The sequence below is a fragment of the Alosa pseudoharengus genome, unplaced genomic scaffold, assembly GCF_046254945.1.
Source record: "Alosa pseudoharengus isolate Yale_2024_CS ecotype anadromous, Long Island Sound unplaced genomic scaffold, YU_APseudo_1.1 YU_APseudo_1.1_scf_22, whole genome shotgun sequence".
Lineage (NCBI taxonomy): Eukaryota > Metazoa > Chordata > Actinopteri > Clupeiformes > Clupeidae > Alosa > Alosa pseudoharengus.
This window is the reverse complement of record NW_027468680.1, coordinates 21,429,114-21,445,238: the sequence shown is the minus strand read 5'-3', so window position 1 is coordinate 21,445,238 and position 16,125 is coordinate 21,429,114. Positions and strand designations below refer to the sequence as shown.

General features: G+C 39.2%; 2 protein-coding genes across 3 annotated transcripts; one reads left to right on the top strand and one right to left on the bottom strand.

Moving 5' to 3' along the window:
- Positions 1–172: 172 nt before the first annotated feature.
- On the bottom strand, positions 173–6,365 carry napba (N-ethylmaleimide-sensitive factor attachment protein, beta a). Its single transcript, XM_076299961.1, has 11 exons — positions 6,209–6,365; positions 5,718–5,797; positions 5,504–5,620; positions 5,209–5,255; positions 4,633–4,710; positions 4,119–4,174; positions 3,949–4,033; positions 3,739–3,843; positions 3,315–3,383; positions 1,953–2,003; positions 173–1,497 (listed from the first exon to the last, which is right to left on the bottom strand). The coding sequence occupies exons 1-11, from the start codon at positions 6,304–6,306 to the stop codon at positions 1,396–1,398; spliced, it is 888 nt and encodes a 295-aa protein (XP_076156076.1). The 5' UTR covers positions 6,307–6,365; the 3' UTR covers positions 173–1,395.
- Positions 6,366–6,672: 307 nt separating this feature from the next.
- Positions 6,673–16,038, top strand: mcm8 (minichromosome maintenance 8 homologous recombination repair factor). Of its 2 annotated transcripts, XM_076299324.1 has the most exons (19): positions 6,673–6,733; positions 7,105–7,264; positions 7,367–7,459; positions 7,568–7,650; positions 7,743–7,892; positions 8,023–8,126; positions 8,425–8,623; positions 8,716–8,801; positions 9,023–9,171; positions 9,869–10,067; positions 10,186–10,216; positions 10,338–10,478; positions 10,695–10,836; positions 11,385–11,580; positions 12,255–12,474; positions 13,154–13,363; positions 13,602–13,678; positions 15,472–15,661; positions 15,763–16,038. In XM_076299324.1, the coding sequence occupies exons 2-19, from the start codon at positions 7,105–7,107 to the stop codon at positions 15,853–15,855; spliced, it is 2,523 nt and encodes an 840-aa protein (XP_076155439.1). In that variant the 5' UTR covers positions 6,673–6,733; the 3' UTR covers positions 15,856–16,038. The 2 variants fall into 2 exon arrangements, with proteins under 2 accessions (XP_076155439.1, XP_076155438.1); XM_076299323.1 differs by having other exon boundaries at positions 6,713–7,264.
- The last annotated feature ends 87 nt before the right edge of the window (positions 16,039–16,125 follow it).

Genomic DNA, 16,125 nt, shown 5'->3' with positions numbered 1-16,125 from the left:
CTATTTTTATCCTTCAGAATCTAATTGAGCTGTGATAACATGCGTAATGCGTAACGTTCTAATATCAAAAAATGCAATTTTTACAAAACAACCCTGGAACGAAGAGTCTGATGCGGATACTTCTATTTTTTTTACGCCACCCCCCCTTTTGACTCAGCTCAGGTTCAGATAGTGATGTTTTATTCTCATTTATTCTGTTCTTCACATCATACAAACAATCATGGAACACGTTTGAATACTTCATTACAGTAGCCAAGACTACAACGTGAGATGCTGAAATGTCAGATCTGATATGCTTTGAGTTATACAACCTTCAAATGTTTACATAATTTCCCCCCCTCACAACTGACATATTTTTGATCAGGGCTCTAATCAACTGTCTGTTGATATCTCTGTTGGGTTACGGACTCCATTTTTAACAGATAAAACCTTGTCAGATTTGGAAGTTAAACACAAAAACATCCACAGAGAAGGAGTGCTACAAGAGTATGGATGTATTCATTGATCACACTGATTGCATACCAATAAGAATATTTCATTCACAATCTTGATTAATAATACAATCACTCTTATAGATCATGAAGACAAAAATATTAAAGGATAACAGAAAAATAGAGTAAGTTATTAAATGTTAAATTTTACATATAGTGTTTATCTGTTATATGATCTCAATAAGAATGGATAAGTATTGCACAAGCATGCCCAGTGACTGACGTCACTAAATCACTAAAGGTCACACATCTCATCACTTTGTCAAAGTAGTTTCATTGTTTCACCAAAATATAACATTCCAATTGTTAACCCCTCATCTGATCAAACTGTAAATGCAAACATTTAAGACAACTAGGAAGCTATTTCTTTACAGCATTTGTTTTCTCCATCAAGGTATATCAACCTTGATGCAATAACGGCACAAGAACAAAAAAATGGCACTACGAGAAAAAAATAAAAAATAAAGGCGACTTTAAAGTTACATAGACACACATAATCTGTTAGTAAACATTTTAAAAGACAAATGCACATCATGCAAGACTTTATTGAGTACATGACACTTGGTAACAGTTATTACACAGCAATAACAGTGATAACGGCAAAAAGGTCCCAAGATTTTAAAGGTTAAATGCATCCCTTAGATGGATGTGGGTACCAAGAACAACACTAGCTGTGCAAACTATAACATTTGAGGATCATGGCTTTACCTCTAGGCTACTGACAATGAATATATTCAAAGTATAGATGATTGTATGGTTCAGCATTACCCAGCTATGATGCTGTTTAATTCTGAAACACAAAATCATCCATACTAAGATTCTTATTTGATTAGCACTGAGGATTGCCACACAAAAACAACATTATGAGTTTGTGGAAATTACACTGTGCACTGTGTTTGACACTTCACTTCAGGTCACCAGCATCTCCCTGAATGGTCTTCTTAATACGCAGGAGCATAGTAGTCAGCCACTGGTCGATACGAGAGATTGAGTCATATTCCTTAACCTAGGAGAAAATTATAGAGGATAAAATGTTGCACTGTTAGTGTTGTGCAAATCTTGGATTAGTAGATGTATTATTTTAAATATGCAATGTTAAAAAAATCAGTTTCCTGGTGCTCTTTCAGATTAGAGAAACTATAGCTAAACTTGTAACTGCCACCCACAGTTCCCTGCTACTGCTGAGAGATGCCATTGTGGTAAAATCAAACCTGCAATAGATTCAGGTCACACACAGATAATGCAGCCAGGGAACTATTCAACCCAAAACTAATAGGTTTCAGTCGGACCTCATATTAACATGTTTACCAAATAGAACAAATCTTGAATTTCCCCTTGGGGATCAATAAAGTATCTATCTATCTATCTATCTATCTATCTATCTATCTATCTATCTATCTATCTAAATAGGAAGTATTCAAGTGAAAACTACTGTGGGATGGCCAATGGCTTGTCACTTACAGCCTCAGTGAAAGCTTCACTGTTTTGTTCCTCATGAGCATCCAAGAGTTTCTGAAATGAAGGACAAATGGGAATTCAGATCTTGAATAGAAAGTAAATGGATTATTGAAATGTGAAATAGAATGTTAATGTGATTCTTAAGTCATGCCAACTGGGCACACATGGGAAACACATATTCATTCATCAATTGCTTATTACACAAAATATATCAGACCAACCTTGCAAATATCATCAACAGCAAACAACAGCTAGTTAGCTTGCCAACTGGCGGATTTCAGTGTTATAGGTCATACTACTGTGAAACAATTATAATATTTTTGCATAGATTCGGATGTGGGGCATCAAACTACATTTGCTTTGGTGGCTAGTGGGAATAACGGATGTATTAAAATGGTAAAAACCTGCATAATGCTGCCTTCACAATTTTAGCTGGTACAATTACTTTGGGTTTCTGGCAGGACAACATACTGCAGAATGCAGAGCTCTCAAGTGTCTACCTAAGAGGAAATGCTGGTATCATAGTCTTGTCAATGTTCCCTTTCAATGTACCTCAAATCCAAATTTTGAACAAATTGTCTCCAATCTGTGCACTCTTGTGACGTGGGGGCCTATGAGACAAGTATCTGGGTAAATAATGTAATTTTAGTAACTAGATACAGTATGTTTGATAGATTGCCCAGCCGTCCGAATTCATATATGTGACAATTCTCTTTAATGAGAGCTTTGGGAAATCTCCATCTTGAATCTGTGTAAAAGTGTTTGAAATGTGTGACATCAGTGATTCCCAGAGTGAGCATGACACATTCATGTTAAATCCTTCATGTCAAATCAAACACACTTCCACTTTCTCAGGTTTTGACTATGACGGGAAAAATAAGTATGTAGAATCAAATAGGTTAGGCCTAAACACACAGACAGTATTTGTCTTTGCATTTGTGCACTATTTGTGCACTATTAGAAGATTCAGAATTAAACTAATATCTTTTAACATCACGGATGACATCAAGTAAGTTTCCTTTGTGCTATCTCTTCCATTGATAACAGTTTTTGCTGCTTCCTCTTCATGTGTCCTGTGCTCACAGGGATGAAAGCCAATGTAAACAAGCTTCACTTGACAGCATCATCACATCTGAAGTTCCTATTATCCTATAATGAAAACCTCAAATCTTCTGTGCAGAAGAAGCAATATGCCTGTCATCTGTGTGTTATACTTTAGCTGTTGGTTAAGGGGACTCAAACTGAGGCTGCCATGTGTTAAGTGTCCCGAAGCCTAACACACATATCAAAACTGATGCAACTGAGACCAGTTCACAGAATTTCATCCATGTTACAGATAATGTGTTCAAAATAAACTTGCTTTACCTTCACAAGCTTGCATTCTCTTGAGTCGGAGAAGGCTGGGAACATGCCTTCATACTTTTCAATAGCAAGCTGTAAAAGGGGAAAAAAGTGACATTAAACCTTATGCAAGGAAGGCCAGTAAATGTTGTGCATAAAAATACCCTTCATGTACCTTTTCACTCAACCCTTCAAAAATGAAATGGTTACTTTCTTTTATGATATAACTGTGTTTCAAAAGACTTTGAAAAAATACGTACATTCATAATTTAAATTTTGTGCTTAATACAAATTCCTACAAATTCCTTGCTGAATCCCCAATTTCACCTTGGGGATTCAGCAATTGCGTAGACATAGGGGAGTCGGTAAATTTTTAAATATTCAAGTTCAACAAGGTCAGTATTTTGAGGTATTTTCCTTAACCGATCACCAAAATGTACCCATGTACCTTTGCATTTAATTCATCAACAATAAAGTGGCACAGAGCAGCTTTGAAGAAGTACTCTTTGGCATTGTACTTCAGTAATGGGTTATCCATTGTGTTGGTTGCAACCTGGGAAGAAGAGAGAAAATTATTTTTGCAATATAACAATCAGTGAAAATAAATTCAGAAGTAAAAATAGATGCTTTAAAGAGAGGTAATCTTCATCAGCCAAACCTGCTCATATATCTCAATGGCTTTGGGGTATTGCTCAAGTTGGGCAGAGTACAAGCCAACTTTCAGTAGACACTTGTTGGCAGAGCTGCGCACAATAAAAAAAATAATGAATAATATAATATTTTGATTTATAAACAAACATATACAAATAGTCTGTTAGATGTGTTCACCTGTTAGACTCTTCTCCCTTGTAATAGTCTGCTGCCTGCTCGTAATGTGCAATTGCCTGCAAAAACAAATGAAAGAACAAAATATATTAGTACTTCCATAGTGTCCTCCATCAATGTACTTGAGAAAAAAACAATAATAACTGTGATAGTTATACATACATATGGTAGCCCATTTCTGGCACTTGGAAAATAATACAGCAACAAACTAAGTCAAAATTCGGAGATACTAATTAAACATTTTGAAATCCAAATTCAAAATGATGAGATACTTCATCTCATAATTGCAATCTTTATCTCAAATGTTTGACTTTGTATCTCAGAATTCCGATTTAGTATCTCAAAAGTTTTACTTTTTATCTAAAAATTCTGACTTAGTATCTCAAAAGTTTGACTTCTTATCTCAAAATTCTGACTTGATTTGTATCCGACATAGTGTAGATGTAGCCTTAGTATCTCTAAATGTCTTCATGTTTTCCCTAGTGGTGGAAATAGACTTCCACATAGAACCACATACCTTCTCGATGTCCACAAGCTCAGCCTCGTATATTTCTGCAATCGTCATGTGGTGCTTGGCAGCAATTGTAAATCTGCCCTATAAGAGAAAAATGCAAAACAGTGTGTATATATCAATAATTAAACTAAACACACTACATACACACAACAAACCATGAATAAAATATTGATATGACTCTGTTGCCCAAGTGAACTAACAGCCCATTCATAAAATGTGTTTACAATGCATGCTTATGTACAAAACAAAACAATTCCACCAATGAACAAATAATAAAACCAATATGTCTAAAACTATAAAAACATACATTAAACACAATTAACATTTGTTAATTGAGGCATTGTACAATGTAGGGTATATATTTAATTTCATTTTGGATGGTTGAACACAGTTAAACACAGAGAAGTTCACAGAATAACTGCTCAACAAATAGGAGATAATTGAAAGCATACACACATTCCAAACTTGTACCAAGAACATGCTCAATTAGCATTTGTACAGACCTTATTTGATAGACACTTTTGGTAAATTTGTATACTAGAGCCCTCTCAAAAGGTCAACTCCAGAAAGGAGTCTTACCATGTCTGTATAAATATCGATGGCTTGATTTAAACAGTTGATAGCCTCTTTTGATTGCATTGGGGGAAAGGAAAAATACTGTTATTTGTGTAACAATCAACCTCCCTGTTCGAGTGGATGCAGTGGGTCTTACCATTGATTTAATAGGCTAATGCTGCAATGAAATTAGCTAGGATGATGTACCCTTCGTAAAACACTGTTATCATGGAAGAACCCAAAACATCCTTTACAACAAAACGTCTGTGTATATTCAGCGAATGGCTGGAAATGACAGCATTATTAAGTCCTTTCTCACCTTGTGGGTCAGCTTTTTTGTAAGCGTTGCCAGCATCAACAAAGCTGGTGGCTGAGTCTAGCTTATTCTGCATCTGCATATGAAGGCGTGCGGCCTGGCAGAAAGCGTTCCCAGCAGCTGCGCGATAAAATAATGTAAAATAAACACATTATCATCCTGAAATGACAGGTAAGCCTACATATGACGCGTATGCCCAGTAGGGTCATATTCTTACCAGTCCAGTTTTTGGCCATTTTGAACATGTTGGCTGCTCTAGCATACATTTCGCAAGCATCTTCAACCTTATGGTTTCCCCTATGAAACAAAAAAATGCAGTCAAAATGACAGTCCTCGCTGAATTCGTCAGTAATTCCAATCAACTTAACTGTTTTGCATTTCAATGATTTTAGAGGATAGCATAGGCCTGCAGTCATATCTGCAGAAATGTGCTGTGCTGTGCTCTGACATTGCACATTCATCTTAGCCACTGGCAAGAATTGTACCCGACGCAATATGCAATGCTCGCCAGAAGACTAAGCGGGGGATCACAGATGTCATGTAACAACAATGTAGCAACCTAATGTAAATTTAGACGCAGGTTAATCTAGTTTCCCAAATGTTTCGCACATCAATTGTCATGAGAATGGTACGTGGGCGATGTTTCACTACATGAACACAGCTACTAGCTTAGCTAGATAGCTACCAGGTACAGTAAAAGAAGCTCACCCAAACATTCCTCCCAGGAACGAACCAGACGACTTTACTTTTTTATCGGCGTCGGCCATGAGCTGCATGGCCTCCTTTTCTTTTCCAGTGTTATCCATCTTTGTTACTTGTAAAATGGCACAAATATGTCCGAGGCTAGCGACGTTGGAGATGCAGCACGGATGAAGGATGCTCTGATGACCGTCTCTCTCCTCCGCTGTGTTCGTGTAGCGTTAGGCTTCAACGCCACCTACTGTTGTACATTTGCTGTGCAAACCTATTTTTTTACAGTCTATGGTGCAAACCGAAGAGAAATGGCAATTCTGAATTTCACGACTTGCTGTTGGACAGCATCGAAACGAGTTACAGTATCGGTTGCTGTCAGTTGTTCACTATCAATTGGCATAATCAGTAAATTTAGTTCATTTTAGATAAGGATTTGACAAGTAGTTTTTCTCCACCATTACATCAAAATACGCATTAAAGCGGAAGTGACGACATTATAGCGCCAATGTTGAAAGAGGCTTTGACAGGGGAACCCTGAAGGTAAGTAGATAACATAAATGTTTCGATATTAAGTTCATTTTCACAAATAGTTAATGTGTCGTTTGAAATGAACATAGAAGTCATCAGATATTTTCGCTGAAATTGCCTGTAACGGTTCAAACTGTGATCAGGAAGTTGTCTTTGGATAGCGTTAGCTGTCTTGACATAAATGTACATTGTTGTACTGTATGTTGGCTAGCAACATCGTTAACGCAACCCCCAACGAGCGAGCCCCTAACACAATAAGCGACTGAAGGTTATCAGTGAGTTGTTGTTATGTTGTATATTCTGAAGTCACTGAATCAGGGTGTTACTATGACTGCAACAATACAAAATGAGCTTGCTAATCCTCGTGCATTTTATGCGAGGAGATGAGAGGCCAGGGTCGAGGTCACTGGAGAGGCGGTTCTGCGGGAGGCTCCGGGGCTTGGAGAGGTGGATGGAATTCTGGACAGAACCGTGGCTGGAGGGGGCGACCTTGGGGCAGAGGAAACACTAACTCTAACTCGACAGGAATCCAATCACAGAGAGGTAAACAAACTTTACCCACCCTAACATATTTTGTAAAATGCCCTCTAAAAATACAGTATCACACAGTTATACATGTGTCAGTGTTGTGTTTTATTCTTACAGGCCCAGGGTTTGTACCACAACAGTCTCAGGTGACACAAACGACCCTTGACATAACATGCCCTTACAAAGGATGGAGACTCTATTTTTCTGAAGGTGAGGTGCAATGTGTAAAGAAGTTGGCAATTTCATTATTATGCTCCCATATTACCTAACAGGGACATTAAAGATGTGTATGACCCCCCCCCCCCCCCATATTACCAGGTTTTATTGAGAGTGGTCCCTACGTTGAAAAGATAAAGGCATTTGAACAATACTTCCTATCACAAATAGAGCTTTATGACAAGGTACGTTGTGTGGGATTCAGACACATTTGTGATTACAACTGTGATGTTTGCTTTGTGGTTTGTGATACTCACAGCACCTTTCCCTCAAATAGGATGAAATTGAAAGTAAAGGCAGCATCTTGGTGGACTTCAAAGACTGCCTGCACAATAAGCAGCTCGCTATTGCTTTGCCTGAATTAGCCAAAGAGCTCAGAGAAATGCCTGAGAAAATCCTAGACTGCCTAGGCCTTGCCATACACCAGGTGAGTGCTCAAGCATGCCAAAGTTGCATCTTCCAGCCTAGAGTTTGTCTGGTGAATATTTGATTACATTTTCTGTAAACAAAAAAAAAACCTCCTTATGTGTATTTTTATTCTTGTGTTTCTATGTCAGGTCTTGACAAAAGACCTGGAGAGACATGCTGCTGAATTAAAGAACCAAGAGGGACTACCCAGCCATGCTACACCAATCATTAACATACCACATATTAGTGCAAGGTACAGTGATAATAACTTGGCAAAGAGGCGGCCTCCTTACTTACACTCTTGAGGCCAGGGTCTATGAAAGTCCAGATGAGCCCTCTGCTACAGAATGAGCCCAAATAGTCCAGAACTGTAACAATCATTTTTCATCATTTCAAAATGTATTTCACTCATGAATCTGACATAAAACTTTTAACTTTAACTTTTGAACATATAACAGTTCAACACATGGACTCATTACATGTGCCCATGTATTCTGGAAAGTTCTGAATGAATTGTGCTGAGAGGACGGTTTGATTCTGCTGTCTGTCAGGGTGTATAACTATGAGCCACTCACTCCACTGAGGACACTAAGGGCCAACCTGTACGGAAAATATGTCGCCATCCGGGGCACAGTAGTGCGGGTCAGCAACATCAAGCCGCTCTGCACCAAGATGGCCTTCGCCTGTAACAGCTGTGGGGACGTCCAGAGCCTGCACATGCCTGATGGGAAATTCACCACACCCACGAAGGTTGCTTTTAGGGAATTGGGAAATAATATTTTGTTAAATTTGAGAATCGCAAAAGAAAAATGGTGGTAACTATTTGTCATTATCATTTGTAGTGTTTGCAGTATGAATGTCGTGGCCGGTCGTTCACTCCAAACCGAAGTTCACCACTGACCCTCACAGTCGACTGGCAAACCATAAAGTAACTCGGGCTGATTATAAATTTTTTCCATCATAGATTTCATTACAATCACACTGTACAGATGTCATTTGTAATTTTCCCAGTTATTTTGAATGGTGACACCATCTTACTATTAATGTCTTGTTCTGAATACAAATAGTAATATCGTACTGTACAAGTGTATTTTCAACGATTGTGGGTATTTTATTTATTTGAGCTATTTTCATTCGTCCATCCCACAGGGTCCAGGAGCTGATCTCCGATGACCAGAGGGAGTCCGGCCGGATCCCACGAACCATCGAGTGTGAGCTGACTCAGGACTTGGTGGACAGCTGTGTGCCAGGAGACATGGTCACCATCACTGGCGTGGTCAAAGTTTCCAGTGAGGAAGGTAAACCCATAGTCCACCACAGACCTCAGCGACCACACAAACACACAGCGTCCCCAAGATAGATCAGGGCTCTGATGAATCAGCAGCGGGAGAGTAGAGCAGGGAGCCCTAACTCAGCCCCGCCGGTCATTCGAGTTGAGCCGACTATTTTAAGAGAGCACAGGCATCCAACATGGTGGCCAGGCCCATCTTGTTGGACATCAGCTTGCGGCCCATGGTCTGACATATGCCACCTGCTGGGTTCAGTCCAGCGCCCCCAATGGTATCATATTCCCTCCACATCAAAACATAGCCCTTGCTGCCAAAATGTGGCCAGAATTAGATGGTGAAGATTTATTCAAATGATATGTTCATCGTGCTTATAAACGTTAATTCATATTCATAACCACTTCAAAAATATGCTAATCATGTTCAAGTTCAAGTTATTTATTTTGTCACATATAATTATACTAAGCACAATATGTGGTGAAATGTTTAGTCCTCTGACTTAAATGACGAGGATCATAGATAAGTTACTGTGATAAGTATGTATGAATGTCAAATAAGTATGCTTATATGCAAGCTGATGTGCATGACTTACATGACAAGGATCAAAGATAAGTGTCACTGTGATGAGTATGTGTGAATGTCAAATAAGTATGCTTATGTGCAAGCTGATGTGCATGACAACGGGCATTTCCTCTGGCTGCTGCTACAGGAGCTGGGAGGAACAAAAAGGACAAGTGCATGTTCCTATTGTACATTGAGGCAAACTCTGTGAGTAACTCCAAAGGGCAGAAGTCGAAGGTCACCTCGGAGCCAGAGTGCCAGGGTGCATCGATGGAGTTCTCTCTCAAGGACCTCTATGCTATCCAGGAGATCCAAGCCCAAGAGGGTTTACTCAAACTGCTTGTCAAGTAAATCTTTATCGATTTGTACTGGCTTATACAATGGGTTTAACGCTGGATGCCGGATTAGTGATCTTATGGTTTAACTCAGTTAAAAACTAGATGTTCATTTTGTGTCCTTTTGCAGTTCCCTCTGCCCTGCCATATATGGGCATTTGGTGAGTCTGAACACTATGCTACACAATGGGCATCTGTGGTGTTTTAAAAGCATTTTAAGTATTTAACTTTTTTAACTTTTTGTACTTATTACTTATGGATTTATAATATTGCATTGTCTAGTTGGTGAAAGCAGGATTGGCTCTGGCCTTATTTGGCGGCTGTCAGAAATACGTTGATGACAAGAACCGAATCCCTATCAGAGGAGACCCTCACATGCTGATTGTTGGTGATCCAGGTCTTGGCAAAAGTCAGATGTTACAGGTACATCTCCATGTCTAAACGAGATATGACGATGTGAAGTGACCTCTATAAAATGGATCATTGAATAATACATTGGTAGTAATAATACATTGGTAATAATACATTGGTAGTAATAATACATTGGTAATAATACATTGGTAGTAATAATACATTGGTAGTAATAATACATTGGTAATAATACATTGTTTGTTAACGTGTCCACTTGTGTGCTCAAAGGCTGTGTGTAATGTGGCTCCCCGTGGCATCTATGTGTGTGGGAACACCACCACGACCGCTGGGTTGACCGTGTCCTTGTCCAGAGACAGTAGCACTGGAGACTATGCGTTAGAGGCAGGGGCTTTGGTGCTGGGAGATCAAGGTAATGACATGCATGGTTTCTCTAGCCACAGCATCATGTCATGCCCTGATTGGTCACGACATTAACATCAAAATGGCAGCTGCTATAGTGGATGTCACTGTTGCCTTTAAATGTGTCACGAGTAGCTTTAGTGCTTATAAACAGCATCCGGCAAGCTATTATCACACTCATTAAGGGTTTTAAATGGGTTTCAGTCTTTTAATAATCTGATGAGCATTCATCACCTTTTTGTTATCTCATATTCCTGTTTAAAATGAATTATTGTAGACTCTGTTTTTGCCACGGCAATTTTTTTTGCTGGATTTAGAATGCTAAATTCTAAATGACTGAAATGTCTTATTCAGAATCTTGCTTTGTTGGAAGGGCAGCTATTTCTCTCTCCCTTTTGCTTTTCTACATTAGAAAGCCAAAAAAAGCAGCATTACCTAAAGGCACTAGAATCAACCTCACTAAACTTTTTCACATGCCGTTTTGGGTTCATCTGGGTTCAAGTATTCCCGGTGGCCTCAGACACATGATAATGCCTGTGTACTGTTTGCTGTTTGCAGGGATCTGTTGCATTGATGAGTTTGACAAAATGGGCAGTCAGCACCAGGCCCTTTTGGAAGCTATGGAGCAGCAGAGCATCAGCCTGGCCAAAGCGGGGATCGTGTGCACCCTGCCAGCCCGCACATCCATCATCGCCGCTGCCAACCCAGTGGGAGGTCACTATAACAAGGGGAAGACCGTCTCCGAGAACCTCAAGTGAGCACTTTCTTACCTTCTAATCAAGCATAGAAAAAATTGTGTTTTTAATTGAAATTAGTTACCTTAGGCTCATAAATAACATTTTGAGATTTTTAATTCAATGTTTATTTTTTTCTTCAACACTGGCTGAAAGTAATTACACTAATGGAGCATTTGAAAAGTAATATGACATATGTACTAAATGCCTACAGAACAGCACGGACAGGCAGAACAAGCATTGTGACCGAGGGCTTGCTCATCAATAGCAACACTACTGCTATATAATTAATTTTGCGTCCCTGCCCCTCCATGTTGTGACTGCACATAACATATAAACATGTTGTGACTGCACATACAGAAGTAGATACTTTGTTTATCATACACAGCCATGTGATAAGTCCTCAGTAAACAGTGTGGAAGCTAGAGATGTAATGCAGTGCCAGTTTAATGTTGCTGCTGGCAGGGAATGTTTAGAATGTTCCGACAATTATCAGCTAGACGATTAGTGATATAAATTATTTTGTATTACAATATTGGACTTCAAAGTTATCATTTCATTTTGCTTGTGTGTGAACCTTATACACTTTGTAATAACTATTTAATTTCTAAAGTGAAAATTTCACTCCTTTGCTGTGTCCATCTCTGCCCACTTGAGTAAGCTCATGAGTTTAACCCACACCTCCGTCTCTCAGGATGGGGAGCGCCCTGCTCTCCCGGTTCGACCTGGTATTCATCCTGTTGGACACGCCCAATGAGGACCACGACCACATGCTGTCGGAGCACGTCATGGCCATGCGCTCGGGCAGGAAGGGCGCTCTCAGCAGCGCATCAGTGAGCCGCTGCAGCACCCAGGACTCCAACGTCTCCATCCTAGAGATCCCCTCCGACAAACCCCTTTCGGATAAGCTCAAGGTACAGTTAAGAACAAAATTATTCATACCCCTGGCAAATATTGATTTAATGTTGATTTTCTCTTGACCAATAATTTTGTTCTGACTGAAAATTACACTGCCTGCCTCATGCCAAAAAGTTGTAAGACAATGTGGCAGAAACATTGAATCCAAAAAATAATAATATCGACAAGCGTGATAATTTTGGTCACTATAATCATCATGTTAAATTTTCATACTGTTTCATCCCTATTCTTAACTGCACGTACGCTGGAGGCCGTTAGAGTGCTCATGGGAGTCTTAAACTTGCAGTCTCTGATTTCTAATCCATGTTTTGCCAATTGCAGTAAATTCACATCTTACCATCCTCTAAGTATTTCTAAACAGTCTTGGGTCTGAAAACAAACGTTGTTGCTCATTTGTAATACAATTCTAGTGAATCAAAATGTTGCTTTAGTGGCACAGAAGGGAGAAATGTAATTTGATTGCCTATTAAGCTGAAATAAAAAAATAAATCCCGGAATCACTAGCTGTAATTTTAAAGATTACAATCAGTCTGTACCGTAAAATAATCAGATATTACCTTAGATTATTCAGTTTTTTTTTAGTAGTTCCCAGTATTACAGTTATCACATTAAAACAGTAATTCAGCTACAAATGACCTTATGAGATAAGAAAAATGTTTCCCTTCTGACTCGTAGGTGACTCCTGGTGAAAACTTTGACCCCATCCCTCACCAGCTACTGAGGAAGTATGTGAGCTACGCACGCCACTACGTGCACCCCACCCTGTCCGCTGAGGCTGCGCAGGTGCTGCAGGATTTCTATCTGGAGCTGCGGAAACAGAACCACGCGGCCGACAGCACGCCCATCACCACCCGCCAGCTGGAGTCCCTCATCCGACTCACAGAGGTGCAACAAACAGTCCATAGGATGCCTGTCCAGCCCAATGGGGAATTTGTTGGGTTTTTAAAAAATGTTTTACTCTATTACTATGATTACTTCTGTTATTATTATTTTATGTACCGGTACTCTTTTTTTTTTTCTTTATATGTAGGCATTTTGGATTGTGTTACTGAGTCCATAGGATGTCCGTCCAGCCCTACTGGGAATGACCATTTACATTATTATTATTTTTTCTGTTTTGAAGGCAAGGGCCCGACTAGAACTTCGGGAGAAAGCCACTCAAGATGATGCTGAGGATGTGGTGGAGATTATGAAGCACAGGTACTTGATCCACACAGTCTCCCTGACAATATCTATCTATAAATTGCAGGAACTTCTGTCTGTATGTGTGTGTGCCGCATATCTGACGAACCGTTGGCCCGATTGGTTTGAAACTTACCAGGTGTGTCGGGACGAGCATGAGTAGGTGCAGTACTAAATTTGACATACAAGTTTGGATAAGAAATGCAAACGATATCGGTAAATATATCAGTAAAATAGGCACACATTGGCTTTTGCAGCTCTACTGTAGGCACTCCCCCATCGACGTGTTTGTGTGTTAAACGCATATCTGTTGAACCGTTCGACAGACATGGCGACATGGCATCTTGCTACGGGCACCAGTAAGTGCAGTGTCAAGTTTGACGTTGTTTGGATAAGAAATGCAAAAGATATCGTTAAATATATTGGTATAAGAAGCACACGTTGGGTTTCTCCGCTCTACTGTAGCCACTCCCCCTCTCACACAGCACAGCGCGGGACCAGAGACAGAGAGGACAGAAGCGGAGCTTTGGTAGCACTGAATCAGGGCACAGCACGAGTCAAGATGTTTGGATGATTATCATGTCTGACATCAACAATAAATATTCCCTGTATGCAGTTTGCTTGCATAAAATGATTCCGCGGATTTTGCAACCACACGCCAACAAAGTGGCTATTCAAAATGATGTGCAATAAACTGACACTTTGAATAACCCAGGCTACTTTGGACTTGAGACTGAATAAACAAACAACAATTCCGACTGCAAAGTCCCAAATTGAAACGAGCGATAGGCTAATGGTTCCAAATTTATCAACGTTTCAGAATGCCACACAGTTAGACAACGAGTGGCACAGAGCGACATGTCACTTATGCTACCAAAGACTGTTTTTGAGTCACATCGTTGCAAATCTCATATGATAATGCATCTTCCTACAAAATGGTTTGTCTTCTATATTGTTAAAGGAATATTCCACCATTTGGGGAATTACACTCATTTTCCACCTCCCCTTGAGTTAAACAATTGATTTTTACCTTTTACCTAGCTAATGGTCTAGTCAGATTCAATGATCTATGCTAAAACTGGTATTGCCAGACTCAGAATGACTGGATAAACTGGAGAAAGGTAAAAATCAATTGTTTAACTCAAGAGGTGGGAAAAGAGTGTAATTCCCCAAATGGTGGAATATCCCTTTAAGTTATTTAATAGGCTAAACATATAGCCTTACATCAAAGTTTTAGACTTATGTAATTTCGATCAGCTACAGACAACGAGTGGCAGACAGAGCATGTCACTTATAGTCTAGAGATTGTTGAGTCACATTGTTGCAAATTTCATACGATGATGCATCATTCCACAAAATGGTCTGTCTTCTCTATCAGGAATAGACTGGGTATATCAGGAAGTTATTCAATAAGCTTAACAATAAACATATAGGCTTAACTCAAAACAGCTGTAGGGCTTATGTCATTTTGATCTGTAAAAATGTCACATGCAACCATGCCTAAATTATGCTTACTGAACATTAATTATAGGCTAATATATTATAATATAATATTCAGTATTCATTATTAAATGCTTAGCTGGAATGATGTTTTCCCCTATCCTATTTTTAAACCAGGTTTTCTACAGGAATGGCTTGTTTGAACTGCACTAGTTTTTTTCTAATATCACAATGCTCTGGTGAAGCTCTTTCTTCCTCTCTCTCTCTCTCTCTCTCTCTCTCTTTCTCTCTCTCTCTCTCATTTTCATTTTTTCTTTCTCTCTCATTTTCATTCTTTCTTTATCTTTCTCTCTCTCTCTCTTCGCTACTAGCCTAACGGACACTTATTCAGATGAGTTTGGGCGGCTGGACTTTGAGCGCTCACAGCTGGGCTCAGGGATGAGCAACAGGTCACAGGTGAAGAGGTTTGTTGCTGCACTCAACCAGGTGGCTGAACGCATGCACAAAACCAATTTTGAACTTCAGCAGTTGCGACAGCTGGCCAAGGAACTGAACATTCAGGTAAGAGTATTTTGCAGGGCTGGATGAAATATTGTGTTTGCTGATTTTTATACAGTAGCTGTTAATGGTGTTGGTAATTACAATCCTGATATTTCTTTCAGGTTGTGGATTTTGAAGGTTTTATTAGTACCCTTAATGAACAAGGTTATCTTCTGAAGAAAGGAAACAAAGTTTACCAACTACAGACCATCTGACATAAAGTGTCACCTGATTTTCCTGGTTAGTGTTTTTTGGTCAGTACCAATGCCCTGTACAGTTAAATGTATATTGAGTACAATTTTATTTGTTAAACCTGTTTATTTTTGTTACTACTTTTCCTTGTGTTAAAAAATAAATTATCTTTGAATGAAAGTAAATATTTTAGAAAGTGGTTTTATTCATTTAAAATTCATGATTAATTTGCAACTATTTAACTATACATTATTCACAGTTCCTACTTTCAATTGCCTTAACAGGTCGTTTGT